Here is a 21706-nt window from a genome sequence, read left to right as displayed (position 1 = left end):
GTGTGTGTGTGTGTGTGTGTGTGTGTGTGTGTGTGTGTGTGTGTGTGCTCCATTCACAGGTCCCATTTCATACTGTAGGTCGGGAAGTTGCATGCAATGTGCAATATTCATTAAGTGGCATACATTATGAATGTCTGAGTCCATTCCTCGGATGAGACAACACATTTAAATGATAATTATTTTCGGATCATCTGATATTCATGCTGGTTGTTTGACCTGAGAGCAGCTTATGAAACAGATGTGGTCGTTCAGATTTGGGTTCTAATTTCATATCAACACCACTGATAAATTATGAAAGGAGACATTAGTCATGCTTCAGACATCTAACAACATCACCTTGGTTTGAGAAAAAAACTAAAACTACCAATCAGCTAGTTGCTAAACAGAACAGTAATGCTACGCAGGCTTTCAACTAACCACCTGCATATCAAATGAAAACAGCAAAACAGATCCTCCTGCTGCACGATGACGTTACACTCCCCACTGTGTGTATCATTTCATTCCTAAAGCTGAAGCAAAAGCTAATTTCTTGTGTCTCAACTTTTAATTAATTTAAACACAAATATTTACAGTATATATATTTTTTTTCATGCATTGCATCTATTCCATATGTATCAGAAATAGATGCCATTGTCAAATTTTGTATTGATTTACACTGGAAGTGTGCTTTGAATTATTTAATGTGCAGTTTTGAAGGATGTAGAAAGTAGAGCGCCCTCTTTCACTCGTACCAGTTATCACCCTCGACAATATTCATCCAGGATATCAAAAGGTAGAGTTTACATATTCTTCTAATGGTTACTAGAGTCTTCAATATGTGAGTTGGTAGTTTTGTTTTATTCCTGTAGTCCTGTAGGAAATTAACAAAACAAATTTACTTCCTTGAATCATTTTTCATCATTCATAATTTTTGGTTTTCTTGTAGTATTCTTCACTGTTGTATGAATCAGTCTGACGGCAAAACCATCACGATAACTAGACAACCGACCGAAAACATAGATTGGGCCTGAGTTTAGTGCTGTTTAGATTAACGTGCATTTATGGTCCAGTACAAGAAACACCTCTAAATGTTGGCTGGAGAAATCTGTGGAGTCTTTTAAACCACCATTACTTTGGCACGGCTAGGAAAATTGTACCAATGCGACTGTGATCCTGCCATGTCATCGCAGCAAATGTGGAACACAAGCATCTGTTCACTCACATTAAGGTCTGGCTGGACTCCACCACTCAATTTCTCTCAGAGCAATGTGTTTCTCTCGCAAATATCTCACAGTGGTCAAAAAAGGACCTCTTAATCTGATCCAGACTTGACAAGGAAAGACAATTAGGTCTGATGTGATTATCTGATATATATCTGCAGGGTTATTCATAATGAAGGACGTGTTCCAACAGTCATCAGAGGCTCTTTTTTGTGCTTTTTGTGACCATCCACTGAGAAGTTCATGCATTTCTCCTCACTTAATTCCTCTGTAATCTCTTAATCTGGTCGGCTAATCCAGAGCAGGCAAACTCAATTTCTTTACCCTACTTTGTCGCTCCTCCTCCTTGTGTCAAACGCCTGAATCACTGTCTTCAAAATGTATAAAGCAAAAAAATGCATTTAATCCTATTTCACCCCCAATCATTCTTAAATTGATCAAACCCTATTAAATCACATCATGGCAAATACAATGTTCTGCTTCATCACCTAATTGGCCATTCTTGTTTTACTCATGTGCATGTGGAGATTAGTTCTTCAACCAAAGATCTTCGTGACAGTATGAATTTGATTTATTTGTGCTGCACTGACACATCCTCAGCAGAGATACTGTAGGATCCAGGTGCAGGGCTAAGCACCCTGTGTTATTAAAAGGCTTACTCTTAATAGTAATAATAATACGCACAAAAGGAGTGTGTTTCACTGCAACATAACAGTGCCTCCTGGTGGAAAGACAGCGTTGTTCCCCAGTGTGACAGAATGTTATTTCCTGTTATCTCCATTTATGTGTTTGTTTTTTTCTGTGATAATTTGGAGATGTCCTCAAAAAGCAATACATTTATTTCTTGTGAGGCTGTATGTATTTATTAGAAAGGCTGTAACTAAGTCAGTGTATCATCAAGAGCAAGGAAAAACGTAGGAAAGAAAGTATAGATATATGCAGTCAGGCAACTTTGCCAGCGTGCATTATCATGATGGAATATAAAAAGTGTTTTATTTATAAAAGAGTATTTTTATTGTTATTTTGTTGTAAAGTGGAGAGAATGTATAAACTTGGATTGTACCATGTCGTGGGAGCTACCGGATATGTTTTCTGCATTCCATTCAACAAATGGCAAAATGTTAGCAGCCTGGTTGGAAAGGTTTTTTCTTTTTCTTTTATGTAGAAACGTTTTGTCATGGTTTGAGTCCTGTCTTCTTGTTACAATTGAGCTCATTAAAGCTTGCAAAGAAAGTTCTCTGAAGACCGGGGTCAATGTTTCAGCATTAAGACACCGTCATTAAAAGGAAATTGATAGTGAATACATCAGAAAGAGCTTTCAGAGAACTTTCAAGTGCAAGACCTTCATGAACTCTTTAGAATAAAGCTATAGGTCCAATGCAAATGTCAGAGAGAGTTAACTATTCATGTTTCAAATAAGGCATAACTTCAACAAACCTCATTTCCCCCACCTAACCCCTCGTCTTATATCGTTGTATTGCCTGAGACTGCGGTGTAAGGATATAGTTCAAAAAATAAATCCATTACATTTTGTTGAGATACTCTCGCCCCTAAAGGATGATGATTCTATTTTTTTTTTTTGCTCTTACTGTATGTATATTTTTGCTCATGTCTACTGCAAACCAAGATAGAGAAATAAATAAATAAATGTCATTTAAGGGAAATCAGGCTCACACTTATTTTTTTGCCTCTCAGTCATCTTTGGTGTCATCATAGGATGAGAGAAGGGATTTATCTTTCCTGGGCAAATCCTTGATGAATTGAAGTAAATGGAGGCCAGGTCTAACAACAGCAAAACTGCATAAAAAAATCCGTTTCCCAAGCTTTTTGCCCAAATCTTTCTATTTAAAACACTTCCTCCTCTCCTGTCTCACGCACAGACTCACATAGCGCATGCGCAAGTACGAGATGTTCGTGACGGAGGTGTTTTAATTAGTACAATTTTGGCGAAAATGAATGTTCGGGAAGTAAAGTCAGTGAGCATACGACTGGATAAACGCTAAACTTTGAATATACTGCACGTGTAAGAGTTTGTAAACATATTTTAATATAGTTTTGCTGTTGTTAAACCAGGCCTCCATAAACTCCAATCCATCGGGGATTTAACGTTCAAGCGAGAAAAAACTAAATTCTAAATTCAACACTCGGTGAGTAATCGATATACAGATGGTGATTTTGTTGGTGTGTTCCTGCCATTACAGAATTTTATTTTAAAACATTAAGAAAATGAACTAACATTATCAACTGCATGTGAAGAAGTAACAGTCAAAGGTGTCCATGTAGTGTGTAGCAGAGATATCTATTGAAATTAGTCTTGTAATGCCACTCATACCTGGAGAGGTGATGGTGAGTCACCAGCTTCCAGTCTGGGCTTGTCAATCACCTTGAAGGTAGAGGGTCCATGTGCGCTTTGATAGTTTGTTATGTTAAACTATCAAAGCGCACAGGGGTCATGCAACCCCCATTTAGTGGCATGTAAACACAATATTGGCCACACCTGATGGTTTTTAGAATTTTCTTGCCCTTAATAGTTAGTAGTTGTTGTTTGTTGTTTTTGTTTCTAACTAATGACAGTAATTGATTGTATGGACCCAATAGTAGAGGTGAAATGCTTCCCCCTATTTGGTTGGAGCATGTGGCCAGATCTTACACATTGTACCTTTTTAAAGTGGAATGGCCATAATGCCAATGTTGATCCTTTTTTTTTTCATCGCTTCATCGTAGTCAAATAGAGTTCCGCTGTTTAGGGACAGAAAAAGAAGCCAGCCAGTGTCAAAAGAAGCGTGATGTTATCACATTCATCATAATCCTCACCGTCTACAGCGCCAGTCCAGGTAATGTTCATAGAACTAGTGAGAGTCTCTGCACTTTATTGTCACAATAGTATCAAGAGGAAGTGAATACGCAGTGGAAATACCACCAGCAACATGTCATCCTCCTACACAGTGCAGGTTAGAGGTTTCTGGATTCTACTATAACAAATGGTTGTTCACAATCATGAATAATGATCGACCAGAGCTCAGAAATGTGTGAAGTCTGTTTTAGTTAGTATTACTTTTTCCTTTGGGGAATGCTTTACATTAGTCTGCCGCCAACTGCTTGACAAGATTACAGGCGAAGTGTACTTCCGCTCTGTGACCTTCAACCAGCTCCTGTCTCCTGTTCACACTGAGGCTTCAGGCTATATCCTTATCTCTCCTTTCTTCACTGTCTCCTCCTCAGAAAGAGAGAGCACAGTCCAGGAAAAGGGAGAGACTCATGGATTACATGGCATTAGAGGTATTTGTGGCTTTAAAATAGTTCGATCAAGAGTAGCGCCGGTGATTGATGCTTACACATGCTGTTCTCTCTGTTACACACACATTCTATATGTAAAAATCCTGAATAATCGGACACATTTTCTTCGGATCAGGACTTTTTCTAATATTTAAGCCATGACATCTAAAGTTTTCTTACAAACAAAGAGATAAAATGAGGGGAACAGCATTTGTATTGGGGTTTAAAAAGCACATTTCCACAAAATGTATCGCACAGAGCAGATTTTATCCACCATGATGATAAGTGAAGATTATTCTGTAGCAGAGAGAACCTCTGCTGGATGGTGGATAGCATTACACAGACTAAGTCAAAAAATAGGCATCTGGATTCTTTTTTTTTTGTTATTTAATAATTATTAACATGATAGAAAAATTTACAATATATAACAGAAAAATGTATTTTCCACACTCGCACCACAGATGCTATGAAGTGCCATTTAGTCCTTTGTTCAGCACATGTTGATTGTTTGTGTAATACCTCTTTACTTGGGATAGATTGGTCCCAGATTTAAAGGCTACAAGGCATCTAGACCAAGCCAGTTTTTGAGGTAGTATACTAAGTCACCAAGCATCAGCTACAATTAAAACAGCACATTTTCAATAGAATTTAAAATGTAAACTGTACAATCTGATGCACTCCATTACAAATAATTCACATTCTGTGTTTAGCCAGCCTGGATGCATCAGCTGTCTTCAAAATGCCTCTTAAGTGAGAAGCCGAGTCATGAGCTCATAAAATGTGATAAAGAATGTCCACAGGCCCGAAAGCAAACTGACTTTCAGCATCAGTTGATTGTTGATGCAGCACTTTGGTTGGGGGGGGGGGGGGGGGGATATGGCACGTGTGAATGTTAGCATAGAAAAAAAGTTTACTCATGTTTCCTTGAGAAAAGTTAACGCCACGTTTTTTTAGCTAGACGTTTATGTGTGATGCCCAGGAAACCACGAGGACAGTGCAAATATGGTCAAGTCTGATTAGCCCCTTTTCTATGGCAAGTCCAGCATGTTATTTTCCTCAAGGGCTTTCTGCGTCCTGTCATAAACCTCCCCGATGGCCTGAGCCACTCTGTTCAGCACCGTGTTCAGCTCCCCCTGGTTCTGCACACACACCAGCCTGAAGAAGAAACCGCGCTCTGGCATGGCAATGAAGGCCAGCTCGGCGGCCCTGCGGACGAACCAGGTGTGGTGGTTGGCGAGGGTGCTCTGGTAGGCCTCCCTGCACAGCTCCGAGGGGCTCCTCAGCCGGCTGGCCGCCGGCGTCTCAGCCAGCTTCTCCAGGAAGAGCTTCAGCCAAAGCAGAGCGCGATGCAGACGCAGAAGAGTCCTGCATCCAGACTCCGTCTGGTGGTCGAAGTCCACCAGTCCTCGGTTCAGCTCCACCCAGATCATGGAGCGCACAGAGTGATAGGCGCCGGCGTGCTGTGAGGCCTCCTTATCGTTCTTTGTCCCGGCCTCTCCGCCCACACTGTTTATTGAGTGTATATCTGGGCCCAGCTCTGCTTCAGGGTTCCCTTCTGACAACAGGGCCAGTTGACGGATTATGGAAGTCTTGCTTTCAATCTCTTTAGATATCAGTCCCACCATGGGGCCCAGCGCCTCCATAAACCTGGAGGAGTAAACCCAGAGCAAGATGAATCATCTTACAGAGTCCAGCATGCCATAAAGCGTAAATTGCTTCTTTCTTTCTATAGTGGCTGTAAATGAATCTACCGCTCCTGCTTTATCTGATGAGTTTACCTCACAAGCTCGTCCCAGCTGGACAGATATGGCTGCATTAGCACGTCCGAGGTGTAGGCCGGTGCAGCCAGCAGGTGGGAGTGCAGGAGGGACACCTGGAAGGTCTGACCGGGGCACCCCTCGATGACCTGGGGGCCCTCAGCCCCATCGGCTTCACTGCTGTTGTACAGCTGGTGAAGCTAACAGTAGGGGGGAAGGGCGGTATGTGAGTGTGGGGCCGAGTGATGGGGGACAAAGAAAGGGAGAAAGCGGAAGTGATTCACTGCATTCAAATTAGCCATCTGCTTTACAAAATCAGCCTGATGGAGGAAATGTAGCAAGTGAGGAAATGCTTTATAATCTGTGTGTGGTCTTACCGTGTTCACCTGATTATATCCTTTCAAACAAGAATCCCAGTGGTAATCCAAACCTCCCCCTGCAGTGAGACATTATGAAGAGAAACTGTCAGTGTTTGATTACAGAGACCTTTTTTTGTCTGATAATACTGCGACTGTTTCCAACACAAGGACATTGTACGTTGCATGTGCATTTAACACATCAAAATTAAATATTTATTAGTTTGCATTTCCATATTAATTATAAAGAATTAAACCTGCAATAACAGATTTTTGGTTGTGAACACAATGTTGACAAATCCTGTTACTGTAATATAGATGACTTATTTAGGCATCTAGCAGTTACAGAGCAACATTACTAAATCATTTGGAGTCATGTTTCTGGTCACCTGATGAATGTAAGTCTAACATTTACTCTGTTTTTAGCTCAGTTTTATGTCTCAGACTCCTGTGGGAAAATATCTGGCTCTTTAGCTGCTAAATGCTCCAATATGTTCACCAACTATAGTGTAACCTTGTCTGTGTGGTGTACAGAGGGTTTTTAGAGCTTTTTCACTTACAACCATTGAGTGCCACGGCTAAAAGTAAACCCTGTTATAGGAGCTAAACAATGAGCTGAAACTCGCTATAAAGCTCCTTAAAGCTGAGATGAGCTGCAGATTCAGCTACTAAGTATTTTTAGGTTCATTACAATGAGTGAGCCCTTTTTTGTATTGTCAGATTCCCATTAATTAATTATGTTGTAAAAAATGAAATTAAAAAAATGTATTATAGCTACTTTGAATAAGTAAGTATATAGTCTTATTAAAACATTCTTGATTAATTCCACTTGAAAAAAAAAAAGGGAAATGCATTTTAGATATAAATATGTAAGTAGATACCCCTCTAGTGAATTTTGAATTGTTTACATGTCTTATGACCGTGATGCTAACTTCAGTGGTTGGCCTACAGATAAAACTCTGGGCCTGTGATTTGACGGCCTACCTGCCCGACTATCTAGCTGTCTAGTTAACCGCGTACCTGCGCACACTCATGGCTCTTCACCGGATCATTTTTAAAATAGCTTACTCTTTCTGGTTTCTCTACTGTTACCTACCCAAGTGTTTAAGATCATACGGCACATAGACGGATAGAAAAACAAGGCAGAAATTAACATTCTTTTAACAGCAGGCCGTGATGTGGAGTTTTAATCCCTTTGAGCTCATTCCAGCCTGTGACAAAGATTTAAATTGTCTCAAAACACTGACTTCCTCAGCACACATCATGCGCACAAGACAAGCTGCTGGTATCAATTTTGGACCCGTAAAAATCTCTAATAACATGCCTCCATTGAGCCACAAGACCCATGCACTAACCATTAGTATACTGTGGCAATACTATATAGGAATAGATAAGTTGCAGTTCTGAAAATAACTCACCTGAAATGCCCCTTCACACTGATATACTAGAGGTCTACATATTGGTATATTGAATTCAGCTTACTGAGGTCAAACTACTCCACACTTTGATTTGGGACCTCCTGTCAGGAGGCCTCTGCAGGTCTCCAGACCACACAGGCAAGGAACAGGTGTATCCAACCACCTTACAACCAAAAGCCATAAAATCTGCCAGTGCTCCTCTACATGAGTCATTAACATAAAAGCCCTTAAACATCAACCTCCAAACTGACCCTGGAAGACTTTCATGAACAATGAGCCTCCTGTCAGATAACTTGGCCAGTCGGCCTCACTGAGCTACCGAACTCTCTCGGTTCAAATTCAACACCGAGCCCGTCTTATAAACATGCATTTCTAACTTGTCTGTGACCTCCTGTAGACGTTGACAAATATGTCAACAGGGAAGTTTGCCACCGCAAACTAAGAGCTGTATCTAAATTGAAGTTTCCTAACTGAGTTACTATGAGGATGCAGAGCTGGCTGCTCATGCTCCCAACTGAACACTCAAGTCTTTCAAATCTTTGAATCTAATCCAAGATCACATGATCCCATTGTTACACTGCTTACCAGATTTTTATTCCCATGTGAAAAACTATTTACATTTTATTTATTTATATTTATATATATATATATATATATATATATATATATATAAGAATCTTCATCATGTATAAAAAGTCTTTATTTTGGCACTACTTTATCTGATGTGACTTAAATAGCTCATGTAAAAAAAAAAAAAATAAATCACTGTATCGTTCCACAGTCCAAAAACATGTCAAATCACACGTAGAAATACTTCTGTTATGTTGTTAAATTTCTGAGCATGAAGAGTGAGCACTAAGTGGTGTGACCATCATGCTTGATTCTGCAGCCACCGCACCATGTGACACATTCCTGACGAGGAGCGCATGCATTTCAAACAAGGGAAGGATTGTATGGATTATTAGCACAAGATAGAAACCACACACATACACACATACATACACACACACACACACACACAGAAATACTCACGGATCCACAGGGAGCCGAGGAACAGCAGCAGGACTACGATAGCAGCAGCAGCCTTGCTCTTAACACCCATACTGAAGTCCAGTTTGGGGTCTGCCGGTCCCTCTCGCTTCCTTCTCTTTGTCCCTATAGTTTAACTCCTCCGTGTCTCACAAGGGTCCTTGTCCCCTTGCACTGGCTGTCACCACAATTACTCCTTGCTGGACCCCTGACTCCGACCCCCGCCTCCCCCCTCCCCCCTTCCCCCTTCCTCGCAAATCTTTCATACTCCCCAAAACCTTAAATAAAAAGTTCTCTCACCCATTGTACCTCACAGAGGTAATGTTTAGCTCTATTTCACGGCAGCTGTTCTCCCCCGCCGCACTGTTACAACTCAGCCTGCTGCTGCTCTTTCTTTTTTAGGTTTTCCTTTGGCTTTCTTTTGATTCACGTCTTTCCTCTTTCCTGCCTTTGTTTCTGACTGATTTTCAAGCTGCCTGTCTCTTGGGGTGTTGCTCAATCTGAGAGTCCAGAGACCAGCCACCGGCTGATAATGCAGAGCCAACGCAGCTTGTCCGCCAGTAACCCCCTTCATCCAGATTCATCTTCTATAAGCGCTATATTCCTGGTCAGTTCGAGTAAACACTTGCCCCGTCTCCTCTCCTCCCATCCTCCCTCCTCCCTCTCCCTCTCTGTCTCTCTCTCTCGCTCTACAACTCATTCACACACTCCATTAGCAGCACAACCACAGCCACCACACACAACAGTGCTGACACACATTTCAGTTGGTTTAAATGGGAGTATAGCATGAAACGTATCTCAGGACACTCAATGTATACAAATGTATGTTTCCCCACTCTTTTATCTTTATTGAAACCTAGAGTAAACCTCTGTAATGATCAATTAAAAAGCAGATTGTGTTGTCCCACAATCTGCAATCGGCTGACAAGAGCAATGTGATACCAAATCCACGTTTGTCAATGAATAACAAAGTCTTACCAATCTTATTCTAGCTGAGACGGTCAAATGAACAAAGATTCATTCACATTCACATTCACGCTAATCTAATTCTAGATATGACAAAGACATCTGCTGTTCGACAAAACATTGTGGGAAACTATTTTGGAAAGAAAAATATCTAATTCCCTTTCCCTTGTCTCATCTTTTACAAAATTTGATTCATATTCTACATCCTTCTGAATTTCTCATTTCTTATTATTTAGAGATTACATCGGATTGTTGGAGTCTAAAGTCCGAGACATGTCAGTAAAACTGGATTGAAGACGTAGTGCATGAAGGGTGTTCCCATGATTATCACCTCAGATAGTGATAATCATGGGAAACCCACTGATTGGTCGCTATCACTGGGTTTGCCGTCTCTGCTGCAGGGGAAGTTGAACAATGATTAAACTCCACACTCAAGCCAAAACCACATGTGTGCTCCTGAAGAGGGACTTAACAATGGTATTTTGCTGTGGAGGAGCGGGAAAATGGTGAAAGCCGGGGCATTAATTACTTGGCTGCAGGGCTGGTCATGGGGCTTTTACTATGTGCAACCAATGAATGAGCCCATTTTAAATAGGCAACAACTGACAAGGGAAGACTGTGAATCCCTGTGAAAACATGTGATAATCTCACTATGATAACATTCATTTTAAAATAGATATAGTCCTTCAAAAATGTATGTTTGGTTAAAAAAAAAAGAAGCAGAAAGCTGTCTATGCTTGACATGGTGCACAGGTGCAAAGTACTTAGTAGACTAAGCACATGGAACATATGACACCACGCTGTTCAACTTAATTTATGTACAGGGGTTCAGTAGAGCAGGAAAGAGGTATTTTGTCACTGTCAGATAAAATCACACTGGATTCTCCATCAGCTTCTGTACAAAAGTTAAAGAAACGCATGTAGAGAGTCAAAACATTTAATCACGTGATCTTTTTTTTTTCCTGGGCTTCATCATTTTTTGTTTAAATTTAAGTAGAGCACACATATCCAGAGCTGGATGATTGAACATAATGGTAACAGTGCAGATGTTCATGGGGGGGGGGAGCATGATTGTTACTGATTGTTGTGGATGTGACCTTGTGGGCTGACGTACAGCCGTGAACTTCCATTGGCAACAAGCTTTCAACATTTTATGTAAATCCCTAAACGGAGGATTACATCGTGAGAGTGACCGATTCATTTTAAGACATTTACCGAGAGGAGTTTACTGTTACTGTAGCTCTGTCAGATGATGCACAGCAGGCACTGGCGATTTAAAAAATGTTGTCATTGCATATTCAAATCACAGCTCTTGGTCCAACCTCATTTACGTACAATGTTTGTGAACCACATGCTTCATTGGATGTAACTATATTTATAGCACTTGTTGTCAAAAAAAAAAAACAGCATATCTGTCTGACATTTAGCACAGGGAGGCCTCCTTGTCAGTTGTTTTAAAGAACTGCCAAATATCATTGGTTGGAGTTGAGAGAAATTCTTGGCTTCAGCTGTGCAGAGTAAGAAGAGTAAACACTGGACTTCACCCAGACTGGGTGTAGTGGGAAAATGTGACCTAAACCGTATGCTGACAGCCTTCTTTATCTTAAAATGTCAAAAAAGCACAGCTTTTGCCCCTCTTATCTTATCTTATAATTCGCCCATGTTTGGCTGAATCTAAACCGAACTGAACTGAGTGTGAGACATATAATCTGCCTTCTGGAGGCTCCAGTTACCTTAAAGAAGCTCATCTCTGTTTCCCCAACTGTATATTTAGAAGTGCATCACATACTGCGCAACTCGCATGGCACATTCCAAAAATCAAGTCTGTTGCCCTTGTCCCTGCAGAGTGGCACTTCTATTACTCACAGTACTAATTATAAGAGCAAATTTAGTCTCCGGATTTGAAATGATTGAAACGTCACGGTTGTCCGTCTGGTTTGTTCTTTCTGGAGCTACTTTTGTAGCAAGATCCACTTCTGTTGCAAAAGAAGTTCTCTGACATATCTTAAAGCAGTTCAAAGTCTCCAAGGAGTTTTATGAGCATTGTCCGCCTCACTCTGTCGCTCCTGGAGTCCTGCTGTTGAAGGGCTCTGCGGTATGTAATCCAGACACATAGCAGGGAGAGAGCAGGCCCGCACACCTCGCTGCACCCAAGGGTGTACGTATCTCCATGTTGTTTTTGTTGTTTTTGTTGTTTTCTTTACTCCATCTGACACACAGATCCACGTATTCTATTAAGACAATAGTTACACACAAATGCAGGACAAATATGCAAAGTCAGCATTACTATGAAAACATGTCATTGGGGATTTTCCCATCGAAAGAAACAATCAATCCTACAATCTATGACACGTATCAAACTAGAACTATTATAATCAAAAACAATTTATAGGACTAATACAGGGATATTGGATATTCATCATATTGGAGTTAAACAGCATAAAATCTAACTGTTGCCTACATTTTGTCATAAAAATGCTTTAAATAACTGGCATCGCCTCAGATAGTTGTTGTCTAATGATCGTGATGATGATTATTGTGGGTGACCGCAGTGTGACTTGAAGTCCTGGTTTAGTGCTACCCAGCTGCTATGAAATCTGAGCCATGGATAGCAACAGCCGGGGTGGGCGACAGTCAGAGCCTTCGGTTGAGGGATTTAGGGCTCTTCCTCTCCGTCTTTACTCACTCACTCTCTCACTCTCTCTCTCTCCGTCTTTACTCACTCACTCTCTCACACTCTCTCTCTCTCTCTCTCTCTCTCAAACTTAATATTTAGATTGAGTGCCGTGCAGTGTAGTGGTCTTGGGACGTGATGGCAGCACGCAGGTTGTGGATATTTTTTGGAGTCGTAGCTGTTCTCGGGACTTTAATGGTTCAGGGTAAGTGACGTATAGTGTCAAACTTTTGGCACATCCTCATCGACTGGATCGCTTCCTTTTTATCGCAAAAGGCCTGATGATCGGCAGAAGATCAGCGTTCAGAGAGACAACCAGCTCTAAAACTCTTATTACATTGTTTGGGATACCAGAGAAAACTTACTTTAGACCCTCGGGAAAACTTGTTAAAACTTCAACACACATACTCTTGTAAATCATTGAATTTGTGTAGATTATACACATTTTTGACTATTTTGTAATTTTCCTTCTGTTGATCTGCGAGCATACATGCAGTTAATCTTTAATATTTTACATACTGCTGTAGGGGAGACATAAACTGGCTTTTTGTTGACATCCGTGCATGACACCATGCACTTAATTTGTAGACTTGCATGACTTTGTAACACATGTAGCATACAAGGCAAACCGGATATAAAACATGTTTGGGTTTTTATCTCTTCTCGCATACAGTAAGTGCGCTGTCCACAGGATCCTCTGTTCCATAACCTGTCCCATGATTAAGTATTGCTTTGAGTAAAGTCAATGCAGTTAATAGGCAGAGCGTCGTCTGTGCTTTGTCCTGAGAGCAGCAGTACCGGAGTGTGTAAAAGCTGTTCTGATGACATTCTGCAACAGGAAGGTACCAAAGGCTGTAGTGGAAGCAGAAGTGAGAGCCTCGGTGTGATGGAAGTTTGAAAACATACGATTCTACAAATCCATTTGGCCACTCAGGAGGGAAGAGGTGTGACGAGTTGCTCTCGACAGCTGTAGACAAATCTCCTGTCCATCTTCTTGGCAGAGGTCACCGGAGTAGTTTAAACATTCCGGCATGCACGAGACAGACCCTGAAATGTAGACTTCTGGAAAGCATTCATTAGGATGCTGGAAATAGGAGTGAGGACGTCCAGGAGGCACAATGCAGACGCTGTCCTAGACGAGCTTTTTACGCCCTTACTGATGAACACATTGTTGTTGCGATTCACTGATCAAATTGACAATATCACTGTCAAGTGCAAAGCTTTAGATGAGGCCATTTGATCTCTATACACTTAGAGCAACAGCTGTACTTACAATCTTGATATTAATTAACTCAATCAAGCTGCAAAGTTAGTTCTGATATTAGGAATGAACTCTTCTCCTTGTGTCCTCATCGAGCTATGATCACACAGTGATGTGTAGTGGACTGGAAAGCATCTGACTGCTAACAGGCCTTACTGCAAGATGGACAAACTCTTTCTTGTTCTTGCTCGATCAAATTCCATTCTCTTAGCTTCTTTTGTTCAAAATGGTCGCATAAATAGGAGTGTACACGGTCAACTAGGGTGAGCTCGGTTTGCCTTTACCCTAGTCAAACAGTGAAGTTGTAATGTTAACCTGGTGGCCATGTTGTCCTGACCTACTGTGTGGCCTGCATTCTGGTCACCTTAATGGGTCTGCTCAGGTGAAGCACATTTCTCACTCACAGCTAGTGCTATCTAGCAATTTTATCTGCCAAAGTTACGAAATATCCGATCCATTTGACCATTTTGATCAGCACTGCATTCCCTCAGTGGTCACCTGCAGGCTCTGTTGCTTTCCCATCATCCCATTTTTTTTTAATGGGTTTTTGGTTAGGTGCCTGAAATATGATTTGTGGTTAACACAAGCTCAAGAGAGTTTAACGCTTTGTTCTACGATATGAAATCTGACGGAAGATACCCCTTGTTGTGAATTTTGAAGCTTCTAAGTGTTTTAAAAAAGGCGGTTGCAACCAAGTTGCTAAATAAGCCTACAACACATCATCACACCAACTCGTCTACTTTCACTGGCTCGCGCTCATGCAACTGTGGTGAAGTTTGTTTACAGCCTAATTTGAACTTTTTGCTTCTGCCGATTGCATTCACGCTTCAGAAATCGCAAAAGTGGTGTTTCATCTTGTGAAGATGATCCTGCTAAACAAAATGTGTCATTATCATAAACGGGGTTTTTTTGCCACAGAGTTTATTTTCTGCAATAATCCCAAATCTAAAGTAAAAAAATCCCCCTTTTTTTTTGAGGTAACCATTGCAAGGCTAACTTCCGGGGCTGGCCTTCAAAAATACACCATCCCTGATCCGTGTGTGAGTTGAGTAAGACATCACATATTGTGTGTTTCTCACTCTAGAGTGCATCCCTGTTTCCTAAAAAATGACATCCCCATACAACTATTCTGCATTCAATCTGTAGTGCTAGTAATATTTTGTTTTGTACTACAATGCCAGCATTGCTTTGGAAATGTGTCTTTGCAGTCGTCCATTATTCCCACACTGTTCTCCTGTTATACACTTATTTTTGTAGATGGATACAAAAATCATGGAGTGCTATTCTACTGTATTATTATAGATATATTGTAGCAACATCAGAGCAGATGCAGTAGTAGTAGGCAAGGCTGTCAACTTTCTGTCTACATTTCAAAGACCTAAAGGGACGCTTCAGTGCTACTGGATTTTGATGAAATACACAGGAATTACACTTTTTTGTTTACCAATATTTAATCATTAACAACTGGCAAACCCTTGGAAAGTGAGAAGTCTCTCCAGTGTCATCACACAACACCCACTACACAGATTGTCCCACGGGAGAGTTACGATTATAGCTCGAAGCTATGTGACATGTTTGTGCCTGATTGGACCAGGCAGACCTGGGAAGGAATCGATCATGGGGGATGACATCTTTACTGCTTCGTTGTATGTGTTGCATCTTTGCTTAATGATGGAATTGATGATTATTGTAGATGACCTGAGTGTGTGACTTAAAAGTGTCCTAGTTTCGAGTTTCCCAGCTGCTGTGTAATCTGAGCTACGGATAGTGACAGCTGGGAGGGAAGAGGCAATGTGTCGGAAATAACCTCTGCCTTAGTCCCTCTTTAAGTTTACACTGAAATATAGTGTAGCGGAGGAGGACAGACAGATCGCATTGTTGCCTTTAATTAAGTGCCGTTTTGAGCATCTTTACTAGTCTGTAGGCTCTTCATACGCATGATATCACATGTCAAGTCGGCTTAAAATGTTTGTGTTAAAACATACAGTATAGGTGCTTCTAAGTACATACAGAAATAACTTATTTTGCATCTGCACTTCCTTTTCTCCACATTGTCAAGAGCATTTTTCTTTAATGATCTCAAAAGCGACTATTCAATCAACTGTGGACAAGATTGGAAGGTAATGACAACATTTATGATCGCAGGGTGTCAGTGTTAGTATTTGAGAGTACAGATATACACATTTAAATAAACGGACCCAAACTTAGTTTAACCTGCCTTTCAGACTGAATACTATTTAAGATGTTTCTCCCCCCTCCCGTCATAAAATATTAATCAGATGTAATTCCATCACAATAGTAGGTAAACTCACTCCATTTCTCATCTTTGTTTTCATGCAGTGCAGTGCAATGAGGAGTCCATTCTGATCGGCGACTTGTTCAAAGGCTACAACAAGAATATTCGTCCAGCGGTTCACCCTGAAGACAAGCTGGACATTAAGATCAAGCTGACCCTCACTAACCTCATCTCCCTGGTGAGAGCTCTCTCTTGTTGCATCAAAGCCTGGCTGCAACACTGCCAAACAGCTAATTTACATCTACATCTACAGCTCAAATATTCACACTGCTTCTTCACTTATACCGCAGAACGAAAAGGAGGAGACTCTTACGACTAATGTGTGGATTGAGATTGTGAGTTTTCCCTCTCTTCATATTTATATGTTTTTGTGTCTTTTGTACAAATCCTGGTCAAACTTTTGGGAGTAAGGTTAATTTTGCCTTGCGGACTCTGTCCTGCTCTCTTATTCAGCCCTCGGCTATGTCTCATTTTTAATGTCACTGTTGACCTTTCTCTCAAATGTCATCGACAGCAATGGCCTGATTATCGCCTTGCCTGGAACAAATCTCACTATTATGACATTGAAGTTATTCGTGTTCCGTGCAAGACTGTTTGGCTCCCTGACATTGTCCTGGAGAACAAGTAAGGCAGTGACATCGTGCATTTTTTCCTCGCCTGCAGTGTCATCATACATAATCTAGTCTGGTGTCAGCTGTTTCTGTTCTTTACCCTCAATCTCTGCAGCATTGATGGCAAGTTTGATGTGGCTTACTACGCCAATGTGTTGATCTACAGCAGTGGTTGGATGTACTGGCTGCCTCCTGCTATCTATCGCAGCACTTGTGCCATTGAGATCACCTTCTTCCCATTTGATTATCAAAACTGCACGCTAGCATTCAGGTGAGGAACAATTATATCATTCCAATATATAAACTATATATATTTGTTGGTTTGTTTTATTTCATACATGGAGCCTGCATGGGTTAAACAAATAGCAAACCCCAATAGAGGGCTACAAACATGCTCATAGAACTGGAGTTACATCCAGGTAACAACCATTTTCTGTTCTGTTCTATCCTCCCTGCCACAACCCCTAGATCCCAGACGTACAGTGCCAATGAAGTGGACCTCATCTTGGCTGAGGGAGATACAGGCGAGATTATTGAGTGGGTGGACATCGACCCCGAGGCTTTCACAGGTAGAGTACGTCCGCATTCAACACTCTAATTTCCAAAGCACACAATTCCTCTCCAGCTTATTCTGTCTTCACCCCTCAGAGAATGGCGAGTGGGCCATCGTCCATCGTCCAGGCAGGAAGATCATCAACACACGGTACACCCCAGATGACCTAGAGTATCAGGAGATCTTGTTCAATCTGGTCATCCAAAGGAAGCCCCTCTTCTACGTCATCAACATCATCCTGCCCTGCTCCCTCATCTCCTCGTTGGTGGTGCTAGCCTACTTCCTACCTGCACAAGGTCAGTGAAGCTGTTGTCTAATTCCCACTAGCTGTTAGATTATTATCGTTTCAGATGAGGCGATATTATAATAATGTTATAAAATACAAAGTGTCATAACGTTGGACTTTGGACATAAAACAAAATAATTATTCATTCTAGTTACTCTTATTCTGACTAATAAAAAAAGACCAGAATTAAAGGGTATTTTTTTATTGACTCTTCTTATATAAACAATAAAACAGAGTGAGTATAGTCAGTAAGTATGTTGTCAGAAAAATTCCGAAGAGAACACTCTTAGCAGATTTGTTTTCAGTATAACGTTTTATCATTATCCCTGTAGAATTTTTTGCTGTAATAAAGTGCCTGAGCACAGAGAATGTACTGAGTATTGGATCGCAAAGCTGGTATGTTTTTTATTTTTTTATTTGCTGTGTTCCTCTGTCTCCTAAGTCTCTGTTGTCTCCTCCACAGCCGGGGGACAAAAGTTGACCGTGTCCATCTCTGTCTTGCTGGCTCAGACTGTCTTCCTCTTTCTTATTGCCCAGAAGATCCCTGAGACGTCTCTCTCGGTCCCTCTCATCGGCAAGTGAGTCTGTGTGTGTTCTCTGCTGACCTCTGCTGGGCTTCTTTCTTTTCTTCTTTTCTTTAATCCATACAGTTTGAGTTTCCAACACAGATCTTCTCTTTGTTCTCCATCAGGTACCTGATCTTTGTCATGTCTGTCACTACTCTCATTGCCACTAATCAAATAGTGGTGCTGAACTTCTCCCTGCGTAGCCCCAGCACTCATACCATGTCAAATACCATCAAACATGTAAGTGTATTCTATGCAGCAGAATTGAGTCAAATTGGTCTATTGAAGAGTCATTTTGTGTCAACTTCTGTTATATTCTTTGCCTCCCGCAGGTGTTCCTGGAAATGGTACCTCGCTTCCTGGGCATGCCCCCACTGGTGGATGACAGTGAGGTGACATCCGAGGTGAACGGAGTGAGGGAGCGGCGGCGCAGCTCCTTTGGCCTCATGCAGAGAGCAGAGGAATATGTACTGAAACAACCTCGCAGTGAAATGATGTTCGACAAACAAAGAGAGAGGCATGGTCTCACACGATCCATTGGTAAGATGTCTATTTTCAAACCTGTGACCCATCTCTAAAATCGAACCAGCCATCAACGTTGTGGCATACTATTGTCTGATTCTGGGTCTCCTTCCCCCCTAGTGGATAATATGGATGTCAGCAGCACAGCCAACCTGTATAAGAGTTTGGCCCAGGCTGCCCCCGAGATCAAGCAATGTGTGGATGCCTGCAACTTCATTGCTGAGAGTACGAGACAACAAAATAACATTGGATCTGTGAGTGTCACTTTAAACATTTAGCCAACATCGATTTGATTTCAATTCTTTTTTTTTTTAATATGTCTATTGATTTCATGTTTTCCTATCTATAGTGGTTTTAGGCTAGCGGTTATCTTAGTCCTTTAATCAATATTCACTTGATTTCCAAACACAGGAAATTGAAAACTGGGTATTGATTGGGAAGATGATCGACAAGGTGTGTTTCTGGGCTGCCATTCTCCTCTTCATCATCGGCACAGTGTGGATCTTCCTAACGGGACACTTCAACCGGGCGCCTGAATTTCCGTTTCCGGGGCAGAGCAAAAAATATGTTCCGAGTTAAAAAAGACAACTACAAAAAATACCATTTTGCTCTGATGAAACCTTTGCGAGGGTCACTGTGCCTCATGCTGTCGATAAGGCTGAGCGATCTTGCTCATTGAGTCCCAGGCTCAGATTCGGGGTCGAGTTAGCACACTTTAATAACAGAGATTTAACAACAAATCTGTCTGTGTTCATGTTCACAGCTCGGACTTCTCTTTGTGAATACTTGTCAGGCAGCTGAGGGTTTTTCATTCAAACCTTCAACTTAGTTAGAGCCAAGTTCTTCATTTTAGTGCAAGTTATTTGGGTGTATACATTACATGGGTGCAACAGGTCTAGTTAGAAATAGTGATATTTTAATTCATAATGATAATCATCATCATTACCAAGTACAATCAATATTTGTTTTGTGGTATAAAAGAAGCAAGTTCAGACTTCAGGTCAGAGGTGTGTTTAAAAAAATAAATGCTGAAGGTGTTTCCTCACCATACTGAGGAAGTTCTTTCTGTTGACGCAAAGAATTTTTCATACCAAAACTACGCCGGCATTGGGTACTGTATTGCATGGATCCATAAGCACGTAGAACCGGATTCATAAATAGCAATAAAGAAGGTTATTTAACTGATTAAGTGATTGTATTTACACACGATGTGCTGAAGTTGTCAATCTTTCATGGGCTTTAAGAATCGTCTGTGTATCACACTGAAAAACATATCTGATAAAGCCTGGAGAAGTTTCCCTGCATGTATTATGTCTTATATGTGGAGAGCCTGTACATGTAACTTGAGCCAGCCAACTCTGAATCAAAGCCTTATTCTTCTTACTTTGACTTATTTGTCAGAAAGTCTTGTTAGGGGTAGATGTCTTGGAGCGACATTGTCTTGATTCATTATGCTATGCTTTTTTTTTTTAAATAAACATTTTATTTTGTGCATTGTGACTTGCTGAATCAATTTATTGCTAAGTGTAAGCTGTTAGAAAAACCCGCCTTACATATAAAATGAAGAAAATCTCATCTTGAATTGTATGTCAAAGTAGTTGTGCATGTAGTACTTCACAAGCTACATCCGATCGTGCCATATGCATCTCAGAAAAGACAGGAAATGATAATAAGCAGTCACCGCAGCATTGTGGTTAAAAATGCTTTGTGTATCTCTGCTGCTGTTCTTCAGCGATTTTGAAACTTACATACGCTCAGCTAAAAGTGTAAACATAACGCAAAAATGTTGTAATCGGATTATTATTGTCACGTATGTATCAACTGGATGCTTAAAATACATACGGTTAATTATCTTAACATCTTCAAATCTTGATGTATTATTTAAATCAGCATGCTCGGTGTCTGTGATGTGATACTGTGAATCATTTCTAAATCACTAGTTACACTTTTGGTGTAAGTGTGGTTAAACACTCCCATGTGGTGTGAACATGTATTACACCAAAGCAGAAAGGGCTTTTTTCCCCAGTAACAGTGACACACTAGAAGTGTCTCAGACTGTTACCAATTTATGCTTATATCTTTACAAGTATTTTTCTTTTATCCTTTAGTTTATTTTACCAGTCCACCTCAGTCAAAGTGTTCCACTAAAAATAAGCCTGTTTATATGTAGGCCTATATATCACCTCATTCAGCTTACAGGTCCACAAGTTCAGTAAGAGGAATGGGGGAACACAAAAACAATTGTTACCACATAAGTGGAAAACATGAGTAACCTTCAGAGGGGATATTAATGCAATCAAAGATGAATCTTTATTCCATCCATGGGAACGATTTTAATGTCATCAACAGTCTTGATAAGGGTGTGGGGAACAAATTTGGATTTTTGGTGATTGTCTAGTGACAATTAAATCACTGTCTAGCGTAAAGTCAGATTGCATGTCATTACATTTTTGAGAGTAGTAATCAGTCTGCTTCTCCTGTCTGTAAGTGGTGGTGTAGTTTAAACACAATCATTAAGCTACGTGTGTGCGGATGAATACATGAGAACTAGAATTGTTAACCGTTAAAATTAAAAGAGGATTTCCCAGAAAAGCTTATATTTTGTGGCTTGTATTTAAAATTAAAATGTTGTGGGACAGTTCAACCTAGGACAGCTGGCACGACATGTAAACAGTCTTCCGGTACTTCCGGTAAGTCCACCTTACAACGGGAACGTTTAAACGTAAAAAAAGACAGAAAATCAGTGTCCGATATTTGCAAGCAAGCTTTTCATTTAGAAAATACGAACCGGAAATCCGGGGATATGTTCCGTGATTCACGTCAGTACAGATAATAAGTAACGCTGTCACGTAACGTTAGCTAGTTTCATTGGAGCCCACCACCTCCTCTTTATGTACCTCATGATCTAGGTCTGGATTCCTTTGTGTGTGTGTGTG

At 40.8% G+C, this 21706-nt stretch overlaps 2 protein-coding genes across 4 annotated transcripts; one reads left to right on the top strand and one right to left on the bottom strand.

Annotated features, from left to right (window-relative positions):
• Nucleotides 1-4033: 4033 nt before the first annotated feature.
• Nucleotides 4034-9260, bottom strand: gltpd2b (glycolipid transfer protein domain containing 2b). 2 transcript variants are annotated; one of them, XM_031856944.1, is made up of 4 exons: nt 9039-9260; nt 6610-6668; nt 6254-6432; nt 4034-6122 (listed from the first exon to the last, which is right to left on the bottom strand). In XM_031856944.1, exons 1-4 carry the CDS (start codon nt 9106-9108, stop codon nt 5504-5506), a joined length of 927 nt encoding a protein of 308 aa, XP_031712804.1. In that variant the 5' UTR covers nt 9109-9260; the 3' UTR covers nt 4034-5503. The 2 variants fall into 2 exon arrangements, with proteins under 2 accessions (XP_031712804.1, XP_031712805.1); XM_031856945.1 differs by having other exon boundaries at nt 6254-6423.
• Nucleotides 9261-12754: 3494 nt separating this feature from the next.
• chrne (cholinergic receptor, nicotinic, epsilon) lies at nt 12755-20264 on the top strand. 2 transcript variants are annotated; one of them, XM_031856943.1, is made up of 12 exons: nt 12755-12880; nt 16277-16410; nt 16523-16567; nt 16747-16856; nt 17010-17114; nt 17312-17412; nt 17492-17692; nt 18146-18260; nt 18374-18488; nt 18581-18788; nt 18891-19024; nt 19182-20264. In XM_031856943.1, the coding sequence occupies exons 1-12, from the start codon at nt 12814-12816 to the stop codon at nt 19347-19349; spliced, it is 1503 nt and encodes a 500-aa protein (XP_031712803.1). In that variant the 5' UTR covers nt 12755-12813; the 3' UTR covers nt 19350-20264. The 2 variants fall into 2 exon arrangements, with proteins under 2 accessions (XP_031712803.1, XP_031712801.1); XM_031856941.1 differs by having other exon boundaries at nt 16959-17114.
• Nucleotides 20265-21706: the final 1442 nt, after the last annotated feature.

Source organism: Anarrhichthys ocellatus, unplaced genomic scaffold (assembly GCF_004355925.1).
Source record: "Anarrhichthys ocellatus isolate YVR2014 unplaced genomic scaffold, GSC_Weel_1.0 scaffold18, whole genome shotgun sequence".
Taxonomy (NCBI): domain Eukaryota; kingdom Metazoa; phylum Chordata; class Actinopteri; order Perciformes; family Anarhichadidae; genus Anarrhichthys; species Anarrhichthys ocellatus.
This window is presented reverse-complemented; position numbering and strand designations above follow the sequence as displayed.

What these genes read in the sequence shown, in the direction of transcription:
- gltpd2b (XM_031856944.1), bottom strand. Translation starts at nt 9,108, where the DNA reads ATGGGTGTTAAGAGCAAGGCTGCTGCTGCTATCGTAGTCCTGCTGCTG. An exon ending in CCTCGGCTCCCTGTGGATCC is followed by an intron (nt 6,669 to 9,038) that starts GTGAGTATTTCT and finishes GTCTCACTGCAG; the next exon opens with GGGGAGGTTTGGATTACCAC. An exon ending in AGCTGGGACGAGCTTGTGAG is followed by an intron (nt 6,123 to 6,253) that starts GTAAACTCATCA and finishes TTACTCCTCCAG; the next exon opens with GTTTATGGAGGCGCTGGGCC.
- chrne (XM_031856941.1), top strand. Translation starts at nt 12,814, where the DNA reads ATGGCAGCACGCAGGTTGTGGATATTTTTTGGAGTCGTAGCTGTTCTC. An exon ending in GACATTGTCCTGGAGAACAA is followed by an intron (nt 16,857 to 16,958) that starts GTAAGGCAGTGA and finishes CAATCTCTGCAG; the next exon opens with CATTGATGGCAAGTTTGATG. An exon ending in TCGGTCCCTCTCATCGGCAA is followed by an intron (nt 18,261 to 18,373) that starts GTGAGTCTGTGT and finishes GTTCTCCATCAG; the next exon opens with GTACCTGATCTTTGTCATGT.